The sequence below is a fragment of the Molossus molossus genome, unplaced genomic scaffold, assembly GCF_014108415.1.
Source record: "Molossus molossus isolate mMolMol1 unplaced genomic scaffold, mMolMol1.p scaffold_m16_p_6, whole genome shotgun sequence".
Classification (NCBI taxonomy): Eukaryota; Metazoa; Chordata; class Mammalia; order Chiroptera; family Molossidae; genus Molossus; species Molossus molossus.
In genome coordinates this window covers 44273581-44288838 of record NW_023425399.1, presented here as the reverse complement: position 1 = coordinate 44288838, position 15258 = coordinate 44273581, and the positions used below count along the sequence as shown (strand labels likewise).

The 15258-nt window shown below is 39.0% G+C and overlaps 1 protein-coding gene across 1 annotated transcript in view; it reads right to left on the bottom strand.

The window, feature by feature from the left end:
- CFAP61 (cilia and flagella associated protein 61) overlaps nucleotides 1-15258 on the bottom strand; it is a 551989-nt gene that overhangs the window by 368823 nt on the left and 167908 nt on the right. The window contains exon 12 of the mRNA XM_036245530.1: nucleotides 12046-12185. Within this exon, the coding sequence (XP_036101423.1) occupies nucleotides 12046-12185 (140 nt within the window). The remainder of the gene's footprint in view (nucleotides 1-12045; nucleotides 12186-15258) is intronic.

Here is a 15258-nt window from a genome sequence, read left to right as displayed (position 1 = left end):
AAGAATCCAATTAAAAAATGGGTAGAGGAACTAAATAGACACCTCTCCAAACAGGACATACAAATGGCTAAGAAACATATGAAGAAATGCTCATCATCACTAATCATCAGAGAGAGGCAAATTAAAACAACAATGAGGTATCACCTCACACCTGCCACAATGGCCGCCATCAACAAATCATCAAACAACAAGTATTGGCGAGGGTGTGGAGAAAAGGGGACTCTAGTGCACTGCTGGTGGGAATGCAGACTGGTGCAGCCACTATGGAAAACAATATGGTGTCACTCCAAAAAATTAAAAATTGATCTCCCATTTGACCCAGTGATCTCACTTCGAGGAGTATACCCTAAGAAGCCTAAAACACCAATCAGAAGAATATATGTACCCCCATGTTTGTAGCAGCATTATTTACAATAGCTAAGATCTGGAAACAGCCCAAGTGTCCATCAGTAGACGAATGGATAAAAAAGCTGTGGTACATATACACAATGGAGTACTACGCAGCTGTTAAGAAAGAAAGATCTCTTATCCTTTGAGACTACATGGAGGGACCTGGAAAGTATCATCCTAAGTGAAACAAGCCAAATAGAGAAAGACAAGTTTCATATGATCTCACTTATTTGTGGAATATAATGAACATAACAGTCTGAGGAATGGGGTAGTCCCAGAGACGCGGAAGCAGGGTACAGACTGACAATCCCTAAAGAGGGGGGCGGTGGGGGAGGGATGAACCATAGAACTTATATGCATGTATGCATGAACAGTGGACATGGACAACAATCTGGAGAAAGGGCAGGGAGGCAGGGGGAGGGGGGATTCAGTGGGGGGAAAAGGAGAACCATCTGTAAAAAAAATTAATCAATAAAAAAAAATTAAAATAAAAAAAAAATTGAAAATGGAACTGCCTTTGGACCCAAAGAGTCCACTTCTGGGAATATATCCTAAGAATTCCAAAACACCAATCCAAGAATATATGCATGCCTATGTTTATAGCAGCATTATTTACAAAATCCAAGATGTAGAAACAGCCAAAGCGCCCATCAGTAGATGAGGAAGAGGGGAGAGGGTTGGGAAGAGATACATCAAAGAACTTATATTCATATATGCATAACCAATGGACACAGACCACAGTGCTGTGAAGGCGGTTGGGGAGGGGTGGCAGTAGTAAGAGGAGGGTGGTCAGTGGGGGAAAAATGTTGAAACATCTGTAATACCTTCAATGATAAAGATAATTTTTTTACAAAACCACAGTGATACATTAACACAATGAAATATTATGTGGCTGTAATAAAGAAGGAACTCTTACCCTTTGCAACAGCATGAATAGACATAGAGATATTATGCTACGCAAAATAAGCCAGTCAGAGAGAGACAAATACCACATGATCTCACTTATATGTGGAATCTAATGAACAAAATAATAACCTTTTCAAAAAAAATAGAACCAGAGTCATGGATACATAGAACAGTCTGACAACTGTCTGAGGGGAGGGATGGGATGGGGGTGGGGTAGTTGGATAAGAGAAGATGAAGAGAGTAGTCAAAGAACATATATGCATAGCCCATGGACACAGACAACAGAATGGTAAAGACCAGGGGAGGGGTTGTGAGGGTTGGGTGAAGGTGGGTAAAGGTAGGGTAAATGGGGTACATTTGCAATAGTATCAACAATGAAATAAGAAACAAAACAATGATATATCACTACACATCTATTACAAACGTCAAATTTGAAACATTGACAACACCAAATGCTGGCAAGGATGTCAAGCAGAAGATCTCTCATTTATTGCTGTTGGGAATGGTATACTTTGGAAGACAGTTTGACAATTAAAACAATTTTATTTTAGAGAGAAAAAGAGAGAGGGAGAGGGAGAGGGAGGAAGAGAGGGAGAGAGAGAGAAACAGTGATTGGATTGGTTGCCTCCCACATACACCCCAGCCAGGGATTGAACCCACAACGTGGGTATCTTCTTTGACTGGGAATCGTACTGCCACCCTTGGGTGTTCCACTCAACTGAGTCACACTAGCCAGGGAAGTTGGGCAATTTCTTACAAAAGCAAACATAATCTTACCATATGATCCACCAATTGTACCACTTAGTGTGTACCCACAGTTGTTGAAAACTTAGGTCAACACAAAACTTGCCTGTGATGAATGTTGCAGCTTTATTCATAATTACCAAAACATGGAAGCACCAAGATGTTCTTCTGTAGGTGAATGGATAAAGAAACCATGGCACATCCAGACAATGAAATATTATTCAGCACTAAAAGAAATGAGCTCTGAAGCCATGAAAAGACATGGAGGAAATTCAAATCCATATTACTAAATAAAAGAAGCCAAGAAAAGGCTACATACCATGTGGTTACAACTACAACATTCTACAAAAGGAAAACTCATGGAAGTAGTAAAATTATCAGTTTGCCAGGGGTTGTGGATTGAGAGAAGGATAAATATGTGGAACACAGGGGATTTATAGAGTAATGAAAATATTACATGACACTATAATGGTGGATACATGTCATACATTTTCCCAAACTTATAAAATGTACAACACCAAGTGTGAACCATAATGTAAACTATGGACTTTGGGTGAGTATAATGTGTTCACATAGGTTCATCAGTTGTAAAAAACGTATCGTGGTGGAAGATGTTGTTAATGGAGAAACTATGCATGTGTGGGTACAGGGGACATGTGAGAAATCTCTGTACCTTACCCTCAATTCTATTGTGAACCTAAAACTGCTCTAAAAAAATCATAATTTAAAAAATCATGCAAAAAAGTTAAAATTACAAAAAAATGAAGGTATTGATGATTATAAACTTATGAGATATATTGTTCACTTTCTATTGGTTGAAATCATCCTGTCCTAAAACAGAGCTGTGGAGAGTAACTCAATTGCTCATTTGTCTAACAATGTCCCCAGATTTGTGTTGTGCAGTACAGTCCTCCCCACTCAAACCCCAAGCTTTTGGAATAGATCTAGGTGATGTCAACCATCAGCCACTGGCTCAGTGATGAGTTCAAGGTCAGCACAGTACCCAACATAAGCCAATGAGATGCAAGTAGACTTCTGTTTTGGAGCACCTAAAAAGAGGCATACCCACCACTCTATTCCTGTTGGACTTGGAGTGATAACAGGTCTAAAGGTACCTCACCCATCCTGCAACCACCGAGAAAGCACCAGTCTGTGAAGGGGTCAACATGAAAAAGACAAATCAAACAGGGCCAGTTTTTCTGATTAACCAGCATTGACCTTGAATTCTTACTTTGCTCTGTGCACTAATAAATTCTACAGTTACAGAAGCCAATTTGATGGGTTTCTACCACTTGTCAGCAGAAGACTCCTAGCCAATATTCAAACTTTGTGTAGAAAAATGTCAAAATTTAGGCAACATAAAGAAGAAAATTAAAAACCATGTATGATGCTCATACTAGCACCCAGAGGCAACCACTGACCATCTCTAGTGTTAAAGGAGCAGGTTCGAGAGAAAAAATGGCAGCAGAGTGAATGGAAGTTACACAGACCCTCTCTCAGGACCAAACTGGAATTACAACAAAAATAAAGACAAATCGTCAGGAAGGGGCAACCGAAAGGCAGCTTGGAGGACCACATAACCAGGGACACTGACTCAATCCTGGTAGGCTTGCGAGGAGCGAGAGGGGGCCAGGAGCCCACAGTCTGCAGCGACCTGGGCTGGGACCAGCAGACTCAGCTGGAAGCTGTGCCCTCGGCTGAGTCCAGCGACCTCGGCTGGGTCCTGTGGCCTTGGCTGGGATCAGCAGCTGCCTCGGCTGGGTTCTGCGGCCGCCTCGGCTGTGTGCTAGCCCTCGGCTGGGTGCTACACCCTTGGCTGGGTCCTGCGACATTGGCTGGGTGTTACGCGCTTGGCTGAGACCAGCAGCCTCAGCTAGGAACAGCAGCTGCCTCGGCTGGGTCCTGTGACCTTGGCTGGGTGCTACGGCCTCGGATGGTGCCACAGCCTCGGCCGCCCTTAGCAGGGAGCGGCACCCTCGGGTTAAAGTTCCATGCAGCTCCACAACGCAGAGCCCAGACAGAGGCTAAATTTGCAGCAGCCATTCACCTTGGGCTCTGGCAGAGGAAGGCAGACTGGACGGGAACCGTGTGGGGACACTTGGGATTTGGAGGGTGCTCAGAGCTTTTGCTGAGTGCATCCACACAGGATTGTGGTCATCTTACTCCTTCCCAGGGCCCTGGGGAGAGGCAGTGGCACCTCCCTCAGAGATTCAAAACCACCTGGTGGCCATTGAAATGCAAATGGGGGCCCATTGCAAACCAACAAAGGCCCTACCATCGGGAAATCCTCTTACACTGAGCACCTGAGGGAGTTTTTCAGTCAACTCAGAAACCAAGGTTCTTCAGTTGACCACTACTAATAGCCTCCAGGCAAAAAAGCTAGAGAATAACTACCAGTCCCTGGGCTAGCAACTCTAACCAGGAAACTTAAGACTTGACAGTGGTGTTTAAAGTGGGTTGTCCCTGCCTCATCCAAACCCAGGAGAGGGAGCCACAGAACACCAACACCCACAGGGAAAATTTGGCAGACTCCAAAGCCCACTGTGATAGCCAAAATGATGAAACACAGAAACAAAAGCCAAATGAAAGAACAAGAGACCTCTACTGAAGATGAGATAAATGACATGCAGTTAAGCAAGTTAACAGAACTAGAATTCAGAGCCATGATCTTGAGGAAGCTCAACAGCATGTGTAAGGACATGAACACCATGAGTAAAGACATAGAAATGTTGAAAAGCAACCAGTTGGAAATTAAAAACCACCAAGAAGAAATGAAGAATGACATATCAGAAATAAAAAACACATTGGAAAGTCTAAATAGCAGAGTAGAGGAAGCTGAGGACCGGATCAGTGAATTAGAAATAGGGTAGAAAAAAATCAATCAATCAGAAAACCAAAAGGAAAAGTAATTAAAAATCAGGAAAACAACTTAAGAGAAGTGTGGGACAACTGGAAACTTAATAACATTCACATCATAGGAGTCCCCGAAGAAGAAAATGAGCAAGGGTTAGAGAATATATTTGAAGAAATGGTGACAGAAAACTTGTCAATTTGGTGAAAGAAGAAGACATACAAGTTCAAGAAGCACAGAGAGCCCCAAGTAAGAAGAACCCAAACAAGCCCACATCAAGACACATAGTAATCAAAGTTCCAAAAATTCAAGACAAAGAGAGAATCCTAAAAGCAGCAACAGAGAAGCAACAGGTTACCTACAAAGGAAACCGCATAAGGCTCTCAGCTGACTTCTCCACAGAAACACTACAGGCCAGAAAGGAATGGCATGAGGTTATCAAGGTCATGAAAAACAAGAATCTGAGTCCAAGACTACTCTACCCAGCAAGGCTATCACTCAAAATAGAAGGTCAAATAAAGAGCTTTTCAAACAAAAAAAAAAAAGGCTAAGGGAATACATTAGCACCAAAGCAATGCTGCAGGAAATGTTAAAAGGACTGCTGTAATTAGCAGGAGAAATGAGAAGAAAAATAAAACCACACCAAACAAAATTGGCAATAAATAAATACATATCAATAATCACCTTAAATGTAAATGGACTGAATGCTCCCATAAAAAGACACAGAGTAGCTGATTGGATAAGAAAGCATGACTCATCTATTTGTTGTTTGCAAGAGACCCACCTTACAACAAAAGACTCACACAGTTTGAAAGTAAAGGGATGAAAAAAAATCTTCCAAGCAAACGGAAACAAAAAAAAAGCTGGGGTAGCAATACTCATATCGGATAAAATAGATTTAAAAATGAAGGCCATAACTAGAGACAAAGAAGACCACTACATAATATTGAAAGGATCTATCCAACAGGAAGATATAACCTTGATAAACATATATGCACCAAATATAGGAGCATCAAAAAATAAAAGCTTCTGGAGGACTTCACAGGAGAAATTGAAAGCAATACAATCATAGCACGGGAATTCAACACCCTGCTGACATCACTGGATAGATCCTCTAGACAAAAAATTAGCAAGGAAACAGAGACTCTAAATGAAGCACTAGACCAAATGGATTTAATAGATATCTACAGAGAACTACACCCCAATACTACAGAATTCACATTCTTCTCAAGTGCACATGGGACATTCTCAAAGATAGACCACATGTAAGGACACAATTTAAGTCTAGACAAGCTCAAGAAGACTGAAATCATATCAAGCATCTTCTCAGATCACAATGGCATGAAACTAGAAATCAATTGCTAGAAGAACATACAAAGACATTTGAATACATGGAAGCTAATTTGAATGTAATTAAACAAGGAATAGGTTACTGAGGAGATCTAGGAAGAAATTTTAAAATTCCTGGAAACCAATGAAAATGAAGACACAACAACACAAAATCTATGGGATGCAGCGAAAGCAGTTCTGAGAGGGAAGTTCATACCACTACAGGTCTACCTCAAAAAAACAAGAAAAATCTCTAATAGTTTATCTAACCTCACAACTTAAAGAACTAGAGAGCAAAGAAAAAGAAAACCCCAAGCAAGTAGAAGGAAGGAAATAGGAAAGATCAGAGCAGAAATAAACGACATAGAGACCAAAAAAAAAATTCAAAGGATCAATGAAACAAAGAGCTGGTTTTTTGAAAACATAAACAAGATGATAGAGCCTTAGGTAGACTCACCAAGAAACAAAGAGAGAGAACCCAAATACACAAAATCAGAAAGGAAAGAGGAGAAGTAACAACTGACACCACAGAAATACAAAAGATCGTTAACAACTACTATGAACAATTATATGGCAACAAAATCGACAATCTGAGAGAAATAAACAAATTTCTAGAAACACATAGTCTCCCAAAACTGGATCAGGAAGAGATAGAAAACTGGAGCAGACCAACAACAACAGAAGAAATTGAAGATGTAATCAAGACTCTCCCAGCAAACAAAAGCCCAGGCCCGGATGGCTTCACGGGGGAGTTTTACCAAACATTCAAAGAAGAACTAATACCCATTCTCCTCAAACTATTTCAAAAAATTCAAGAAGAAGGAAGACTTCCAAACTTGTTTTATGAAGCCAACATAATTCTAATTTCAAAACCAGAAAAACACACTACAAAGAAAGAAATCTACAGGCCAATATCCCTGATGAACAAAGATGCCAACATCCTGAACAAAATACTAGCAAATCGGATCCAGCAATACACCAAAAAAATTATCCACCATGACCAAGTGGTACTCATCCCAGGGATGCAAGGCCGGTACAATATTCGCAAATCAATAAACGTGATACACCACATAAATAAAATGAAGAATAAAGACCACATGATCATATCAACAGATGCCGAAAAAGCCTTTGACAAAATCCAGCATCCATTTCTGATAAAAATGCTCAGCAATGTGGGAATAGAGGGATCCTATCTCTATATAATAAAGGCCATATATGAAAGACCTACAGCCAACATCATACTCAATGGGCAGAAACTTAAAGCATTTTCCTTAAGAATCAGAACAAGACAGGGATGCCCACATTCGCCACTCTTATTTAACATAGTACTGGAAATCTTAGCCACAGCAATGAGACAGGAAGAAAAAATAAAAGGGATCCAAATTGGAAAGGAGGAAGTGAAATTGTCATTATTTGCAGATGACATGATACTATACGTAGGAAACCCCAAAGACTCGATCAAAACTTTACTTGACTTAATAAATAAATTTTGAAAAATAGCAGGATACAAAATTAATGACAAGAAATAGATGGCATTCTTATACACCAATGATGAACTCACAGAAAGAGAAACTAAGAAAACAATCCCATTTACCATTGCAGCAAAAAAATTAAGATACCTAGGAATAAACTCAACCAAAGAAATTAATGACCAATTCGCAGACAACTACAGGTCATTGAAAAAAGAAATAGAGGAAGATATAAAAAAGTGGAAGCACATACCCTGTTCATGGATTGGAAGAATTAACATTATTAAAATGTTCATACTACCAAAAGCAATTTATAGATTCAATGCAATCCTCATCAAAATACCAATGGCATACTTCACAGAATTAAAACAAGTACTTCAAAAGTTCATATGGAACTAAAAAAGACCTCGAATAGCCACAGCAATCTTGAAAAAGAAGAACAAAGTTGGAGGGATCACATCACCAGATTTCAGGTTATACTACAAAGCCACTATAATCAAAACAGCCTGGTACTGGCACAAGAACAGGCATATGCACCAGTGGAACAGAACAGAGAACCCAGAAATGGAACCAAGGCAATATGCTCAATTAATATTTGACAAAGGTGGCAAGAGCATACAGTGGTGTAAGGACAGCCTCTTTAATAAATGGTGCTGGGATAATTGGACAGCTACATGCAGAAAAATGAAACTGGACCATCAACTTACACCCTACACATCAATAAACTCAAAATGGATAAAAGACTTAAATGTGAGTCATGAATCCATAACAATTCTAAAAGAGACTGTAGGCAACAAAATTTCAGACATCATATACAACAGAATTTTCACTGATACATCACCTAAGGCAATAGAAACAAAGGAGAAAATGAACACATGGGACTACATCAAACTCAAAAGCTTCTGCACAGCGAAAGATAGAATCATCAAAATGGAAAGGCCACCCACTGTATGGGAGAGCATAATTGCCAATGATATATCAGATAAGGGGTTCATTTCCAATATATGTAGATTGCTCATATTACTCAACAAAAGGAAGACAAAGAACCCAATAAAAAAATGGGCAGAGGAACTAAATCGACACCTCTCCAAACAGGACATACAAATGGCTAAGAGACATAGGAAGAAATGCTCAACATCACTAATCATCAGAGAGATGCAAATTAAAACAACAATGAGGTATCACCTCATACCTGAATGGCTGCCATCAACAAATCATCAAACAAGTTTTGGGGATAGTGTGGAGAAAAGGGGACTCTAGTACACTGCTGGTGGGAATGCAGAGTGGTTCAGCCACTATGGAAAACAATATGGTGTTAGCTCAAAAAAATAAAAATTGAACTTCCATTTGACCCAGTGATCCCACTTCTAGGAGTATACCCTAAGAAGCCTCAAACACCAATCAGAAAGAATATATGTACCCCCATGTTTGTAGCAGCACTATTTACCATAGCTATAATCTGGAAACAGCCCAAGTGTCCATCAGTAGACGATGAATGGATAAAAAAGCAGTGGTACATATACAGAATGGAGTTTTATTCAGGTGTAAGAAAGAAAGATCTCTTATCCTTTGAGACTACATGGAAGGACCTGGAAAGTATCATCTTAAGTGAAACAAGCCAAACAGAGAAAGACAAGTATCATATGATCTCACTTATTTGTGGAATATAATGAACATAACAGTCTGAGGAATGGGGTAGTCCCGGAGACGTAGAAGTGGGGTACAGACTGACAATCCCCAGAAGAGGGGGTGGTGGGGGAGAGATAAACCACAGAACTTATATGCATGTATGAATGAACAATGGACATGAACAACAAAGCTGGGGACAGGGCATGGAGGGAAGGGGAAGGGGAATCAGTGGAGGAAAAGGGAGAAACATCTGTAACAAAATTAATTAATTAATTAATTAATTTAATAAAAAGGATCAGGTTCCCTGGGAGGCAGCCTCACTTAGAGATCTGCATACTGGGGGTTTATTAGGGTGAGCCCCTGACACCCTCTACACCTGCAGGGAGTGACAGAAGCAGGATGGGGCAGAGGAAGAAGTTGGACTGTAAATAGTAGTGTCATAACAAATGCCCAACTGATCCCAGGGGGAGTTCTGACCATGGGAAGACCCTTCAAAGTTGTTCCCCTTTGAGGCAGAGAGTTGTTGGTCCTTTATACTGCTTCTCCTTCCCCTCCCCACACAGACTAGTCATTGCATGCAGGCTGCCCTTGGAAAGGGCCTTCTCTTCAGTCCAGGACAATCTTTTTTGCAGGGAACCCAGCTTCAAGCTGTTCGCTCTCACAAATCCTGCAGTTAGGAAATGAGTTCTTCAGTCCTGAATGAGATGGACCTGACTGGAGTACCACAGCATCCACTACATCTGCATATCTCATTTTAGTCTATTTAATTCATATGTTTTCTCTTTCTTTGGAAATTTAGGTCATATTTAAGGGCTTTTTTTATATATATTGGTATGTTTCTTAGTCTATATTACATTATGAGCATTTTCATCATTAAATATTCTTTAAATGAATCACATAGTTTTAGATTCCTTCACATAGGTACCTTAATATATATAAACATTCTCTTACTATTGGATATTTAGAGTTTTTTCAATATTCTTTTATCCTCATATATACATTTTTTTTTAAATACGTTTTTATTGAATTTTTAGGGAGAGAGAGATAGAAATGTCGATGTGAGAAATATCAATTTGCTGCCTCCTGCACACCTGTCCCCCCTCACTGGGGATCGCACCCCCAACTCAGCATGTACCCTGACTAGGAATCGAACCAGGACTTCTCAGTCCATGGAACAATGCTCAATACACTAATCCACACTGGCCGGGCCTCATACATAAATTTTTGTTTGCATCTGCAACAAGTTTCTTAGGACATTTCTAGGAGTTGAATTAATGAGTAAAAGGATATGAACTACTTCAGCGTTCTGGCCAAATTTCCCTTTGAAATTTCATGTTAATTTACATTCTGATCAGTGCTACATTTGTCTCATTAAGAATTAAATGTTTCTATATTTTATTTCTCACCAATTGACCAAAATTGATGTCTCATTTTTGCTTTGGTTTCTTCTCCCTAATTAGAGATAAGTTTAAAGGTTTTTAAACATCCATTGATTTGTTTGTTTGTTTGTTTTTCTTCATATGAAAATAGTTTGCTTGCCAGCCTGCAATCCAGAGAGTCCCGGGTTCGGTTTCCGCTAAGGGCACATACCTCGGTTGCAGTTTGTCCCCAGCCCTGGTTGGGTCGTGCAGGTGGCAGCCACTCGATGTGTTCCTTTCACATCAAAGTTTCTCTCTCTCTCTCTCCCTCCCACTCTATCTGAACAAAAAATGTCCTTGGGTGAGGATAAAAAAAAATTAATTTGGCTTTTATTTGCCACTGTTGTTCTTTTTCTATTCAGGTATTAAATTGTCTTCTTATTGATTTATTAAAGCTCTTTATGTATTAAATATACCAACACTATGTCTGCCATATTAAAAATATCCTTCCATTAGTCAGTTGCATTTTAATTAAATTAGTGTGGTTCATAAAACATTATATAGTAAAAAAAAAAAAACAACTTCATTTTTTTCTTCTATGTTCTAAGAACTTCCCCATCCTGCAACATGATAAAGATCAATCTGCACTCACACTCCTTGTCTAGCATTTGACGTTCTTCCTCAGGAAAGCTTCCTCCCATGGGGCTGAATGTCCCAATGAAACCACATTTATATAACCACATACCCATTGCTGGTACACCCATCATAGCTGCAGGTTTACATTGATGCAAGTGTTTATAAGCTTTGAAAGTATCAGGAACATATCTGTATGTTGTTCATTGTTGTATTCTCAGAATTTGGCACTATGGATTTATTATCTAAATTTTGTTTTTAATATTCACATTTAACTCTTCAATCACCTGGGAATCTATTTTCCTGTAGGCTATGAAGAACATTTTTATCCTTATTTTTGTACCACCATTTACAGAATAAACATTCCTTTTCTCACTGCTGTGACAGAAATTTTGTCATATACATGTGTCTAGACATACCTTTATACACACACATGCACACTCTAAATTCTTACTATATTGGGGCCTATATAGTAGGAGTTCCTTGAATTACATTGTTCTATCCATAGAATTTGTCAACATGGCATTGTTTTGATATGTTTTAATACCTGACTGGACAAGTAACTTCTTAATATGACTCTGTACATAAATGTACCGGTTAAAATCCTTCATCAAGCCCTCTGCCAATAAGACAATTTTAAAAATAAATCATTAAATTGAAATGGTAGAAGTCTCCTTATTCCATTCTCATTTTTAACTTCATGGATAGTCTTTTGGCCAAACATGCATCTACTTACTTGAGCAATCCAGCCCTATGGAAGACATAGAGATCCTGCTCCAGGGTGCAGTTGTTGAAGGGGACTATCTTCACAAAGTTCTGGATGAGGACAAACTCAGGGGTGAGATGCGGCAGAGAAATGAGGCAGAAGTTCTTGTCCTAACATGTTGGAGCAGTACACAAGGAAAGACATTCAGAAATTACTTATCACTACACTAAACATATTCCTGCTGTAAAACAAGAAAGAAAATAGGAAGCAAAATGTGTAAAGGAGAGGGTATTCAAATTAAACTTTCTTATAATTTGGAAAATAATCCTATAAAACTCAGGGGGATAATCAACCATCAGAGTTCGATAAAAGTCTGACTGAAACTTGAATAAATGAACATTGTGAACAATGGAACCCATACAGCATAGCTCTTTTGTGGAAGTAGATTTTCAGCTTAAGGACATTTGCCCTTTCAAATTCACTTGCAATCAGGAGTAAATGAGGCAATGTGGTGTCACAGCAAAGGCTTACTAACCGGTATTGTACCAGCTGTGGTCCCCTCCTCTGTGAGATGAGAGGGTAGTACTCCAGGACTTTTCCATTCTAAAATTCTGCGATTATACATGAACAAATGTATTTCATCATGACATGATCCCATTTGGGTGAACAGATCTAAGGACATGTTTGACCTGGGCAGTGGGTTTAGTTAGCAGGCACAGAATGATCCACATATCCTGACAGCTGCCACTTACCTTCTAGATCTGCACTATCCATAATGATAGCCAGTAGCCACATCTGGCCACCACGCACTTGGAATGTGGCTAGTGTGACTAGGGAACTAAAATTTTAATTTAATTTAAAAACTGATACTGAATTCAGTTATTAGAGAAGTTTTATGTATGTTTAGAACAATTTGTGAAAATGAATCTATTGGAAATTTTATAAAATCTAAATGCAGATCATTATTTCTGATGAAAAGTTACTGTTTGTATTGAGATAGGCTATAAGTGTAAATATACACTGAATTTCAAAAACTGAGAAAAAGAGTGTAAAATAATTTTTCATATTGTTTACATGTTAAAATGATTAAATTTTGCACATATTGAGTTAAATAAAATACATTATTAAAATTGAGTTCACCTGTGTCTTTTTACATTTTTTTAATGTGGTTGCTGGAACATTTAGAATAACTACATATACAGCTCCCAGTTTGCTGTCTGTTGCACAGCGCTGCCTCAGGCCGGTTGTGCTCCACACTTCCCATTTAACCCTCTGCCTGGTGCCCGCAGAAATAGCCTGCTCTTCCCAGACCTAATATGTCACACTGTGATCTTGCCTTCTCCCAAACCTTGTGAAGGTATTATTACTTGTGTTAATCTAAAACCCTGGGGACATTTTTGCAACCCCAAAGAGTGAACCATTGTTTGACCTAATTTTCCTTTTTCTAGCAAAACAACACAGCTCCTTTGGGGGACATTAGAGTCAAGTTGTTGAGTACTCAGAGCTACAAATAAAGATTGGGGGCAAGTCTCGGTGGGCTTCCTCTGGGAGGAGGAGACTGTAATGAGTTGCTGTGACTGGGATCTGAAGGTCTAAGAATAAAGTAATGAAGGTATTTTGTTCCTGTCTTCTCATATCCTGAAATAAAATAGAATTTAAAAGTAAACATGTCTTGCCCTGGCTGGGTGGTTTGGCTGGTTGGAGTGTCATCCCTTGTACCAAAGGTGGGTTCAATTGTCGATTAGGACACATACCTAGGTTATGGGTTTGATCACAGGTCAGGCGTATGCAGGAGGCAACCGATTGATGTTTCTCTCTCTCTCTCTCTCTCTCTCTCTCTCTCTCTCTCTCTCAAAATCAATAAAAACATATCTTGGATGAGGATTTTAAAAAATAAATTAAAAGTAAACATTTCTTTTACCTTTATAAATCCAGCACTGCTTTTGTAATGCTAATTTTACATGGACTTCAAAATAGGAATGAATTAAGCTTACTGAAACAACTTTGGGCCATCTCTGAAGGAAACTGACTTTGTAAATCCTATTTTAGAATAATTTACATTGTTTTAGAAGCTTCAAATGTCTTAAAATAATTTTTTTTAAAAATATGATGGAGAACATTATTGTAAGGCTTCATTATATTAACAAACAAGGAAATATAATCTATGATCACATAGCTTTCCGGCAACATAATTCAACCATATTTGTTTTTTGCTTCATTATAAAGAATATCAAGGAAAAATAAAGCAGTAGATACTTTGCTTGAAATTAGTTGTTAACTTTACTTAACTGACAGGCCAGCATAGAAAAAGTCTTTTTTTTTTTTTTTTTCTTTTTTATCCTCACCCGAGGATATTTTTCCATTTTTTGTACAGATAGAGTGGGAGGAAGAGAGAGAGAGAGAGAAACATCGACGTGAAGGGACACATCGAGTGGCTGCCACCCACACGACCAACCAGGGCCGGGGACAAACTGCAACCGAAGTACGTGCCCTTAGCAGGAACCGAACCCAGGTCTCTCCGGACCGCAGGCCGACGCTCTAACCGCTGAGCCAAACCGGCCAGGGCTAGAAAAAGTCTTTATAAAAATCCACTGTGTCCCTCAGTTATCTCCCTTCCCCACTTTCTTCCCCCAATGAAGTGATAAAATGTTGGATAGAATCGCTATCCCTTGACAACAATGAAACAAAAATGGAGAAAAAGGCCAGGACACCCTGAAATGGAGTATCTTGTTAGTATTTGGAGGTGTGCCTGGGGGAGCCCCTCCTACACATCAGGCACTAAGTCAGACAGGACCAAGCAGAAAATCAACCACAAATACCCACTTTCCTGTCAGCAGAAAAGCAATATTAACAGTCTCAGAATTCTTTGGGCTAATATAAGCAATAAAGTAATATAATAGTCAATTCACTTCAGTGTAATTTCTGACATTTTCATGTACTTACCAGCATTCTATTAATGATTTGATTCTTAAAAAAAAAACAACAACAACAACAAAAAAACCCCACTGGTAATGCTATCTCTAAAAGAAATTATTCATTGAAAGAAAACTATTAAAGCAGCAGGACTGAAAAATTATCAAAAATGGCAATATTTTCTATTTTTAAGAGTTCATGCCATGTCAGTTAACCTTACTATCAGAACACAGGAGCAGTTGAAACCTCTATACTCAGAGCATTTTAAATGTTTGGACAATGGGTATGGCATTTCACTTTTCTAGCTTACAAAATCAATTATGTTCCTCA